At 36.9% G+C, this 1,714-nt stretch overlaps 1 protein-coding gene across 1 annotated transcript in view; it reads left to right on the top strand.

Moving 5' to 3' along the window:
* Window positions 1-1,714, top strand: part of zgc:153039 — a 67,691-nt gene that overhangs the window by 61,358 nt on the left and 4,619 nt on the right. Inside the window, exon 12 of the mRNA XM_032509029.1 lies at window positions 791-937. Coding sequence (XP_032364920.1) covers window positions 791-937 — 147 coding nt within the window. The remainder of the gene's footprint in view (window positions 1-790; window positions 938-1,714) is intronic.

The raw sequence follows: 1,714 nt of genomic DNA, 5'->3' as shown, positions 1-1,714 counted from the left end.
AAACTACAACACCACACCAGATCTAGCTAGACGAGAAACAAAATAACAGGCACGCCGCACACACTTGTTTGAGCTTGCGAGCCGGCCAAAGAGGAGGAACGTTACGTTTCTAGTGGATGGTGAGCGCGAGACAATGAAATGGATGCAAATAAGATTGTGAATGGAAAGTTTTCTTTTTAAAAGTTGCCAAATGGTTCCATTAACAAGACCAAAGTGATGTGTTTGGTTGTTGTGAACTGAGCTATCATCGCTGCACGTCCAGTCTGAAATACCACTTGATGGCCAAGCACACAGCTGATGCCAATTCTCCCCCCCTCGTCTAAGTATGTTTCCCCACTTTTATTGATGGACAGCGTTTCATTGTGTGAGAGATTTTTTGCTCCAAGTGTAAAATGTTACGTGTGAACTTGAACACTACAGTAGGCTGTATGCCAATGTTGTTTTCAATAAAAAAAATTTAAAAAAAGAATTGCACAAAGCAAGCCGATCCACTTTTCCATGTTGATAAGAGTATTAAAAAAAAGAAAAAATAACGGGACAAAAAGTAATCAAGGGAAATTTAGAACAGATAAAAATGTGTGATTAACTGCGAGCTATCTAACATTTATGTGATTAATCACAATTAAATGTTTTAATGGTTTGACAGCACTAATTATTAATAATAATTCCATGTACGGAAATGCAGATATTTCCAATATGCAGGATCATTTCCTTTCCCTTCTCTGAATCCCAACACACTGTCAGCTGTGTCTCTCACCTCATACCACTGTGTTCTCTTCCACCCTTCCAGACACTCTACCGTCCGACCCTCTGCAGTCCCAGTATGACTCCTGGTTGTCTCTGGTGGACAATCTCAACATCAAATCTTTTGTCAACTTGACATTGGCCGACTCTGTGCGTCATGGTGTCCAACATCTACTCTTCATCTCTGGACTAGGTCAGTGTCACCACAACATCCACAAAATAAGGATATTTGAAAACCTGCATTGATATCTGGGATTACAACTGTGATTTGAGATTTTTGTTTTTTAGTTGTACTAAAAATACAATTAAAGCCACTATGTGAGGTATTTTATGTGATAATAACATTCTTCCAAGTTTTATTGTTGGCATAGATTTTTTGTTGTTGTAGGAAAACAAGCCAAATCTGGTTAAAATTGGTGCAGCCCATTTATCTCACTATGACCACTAGGGGCGTCATAGTTGTAAATGTTCCAATTCTACTCATAATGGCTTTAAATCTTTTAAATATGAAATGTTATAATTTATGTATTTCAGATTCTCTCACTGAAACTGAAATTAATGAATTAATTATTTACTGAAACTAATTTCAGTAATGCTGTTTCAAGTTCCACTCCAGTTTCTTTCAGCGCTTCCACTTTTATGTCTCTCATTGAGTCTACACTTTAACTTTGACTCCTTTTAGCACTGTCATTCTCACTGCATTTTACAGTTTTTCACTTAATTAGTTTAGATTGCCACCTCAACAGTACATACTTAAACTGACACTTCATTTAACTGAAGCTTTAACTCCTCTCCGTAATTCTATTTTTCTTTTCATTTATTTATTTACTTATTTATAAGGACAGTGCACATTCATTAACATTTCTGTTAATGTGCCAGTGTTAGCGAGCCAGCTAATTTCCAACTGTAGTCCTTTGATGTTATGAGAACCTTCAGTTGACTTGGTCAGTTGTTCCCAGATGTCAAGTCA

This window comes from Etheostoma spectabile, chromosome 3 (assembly GCF_008692095.1).
Source record: "Etheostoma spectabile isolate EspeVRDwgs_2016 chromosome 3, UIUC_Espe_1.0, whole genome shotgun sequence".
NCBI classification, from domain to species: domain Eukaryota; kingdom Metazoa; phylum Chordata; class Actinopteri; order Perciformes; family Percidae; genus Etheostoma; species Etheostoma spectabile.
Note: the sequence above shows the minus strand (reverse complement) of the source record. Positions and strands in the feature narration are given on the sequence as shown.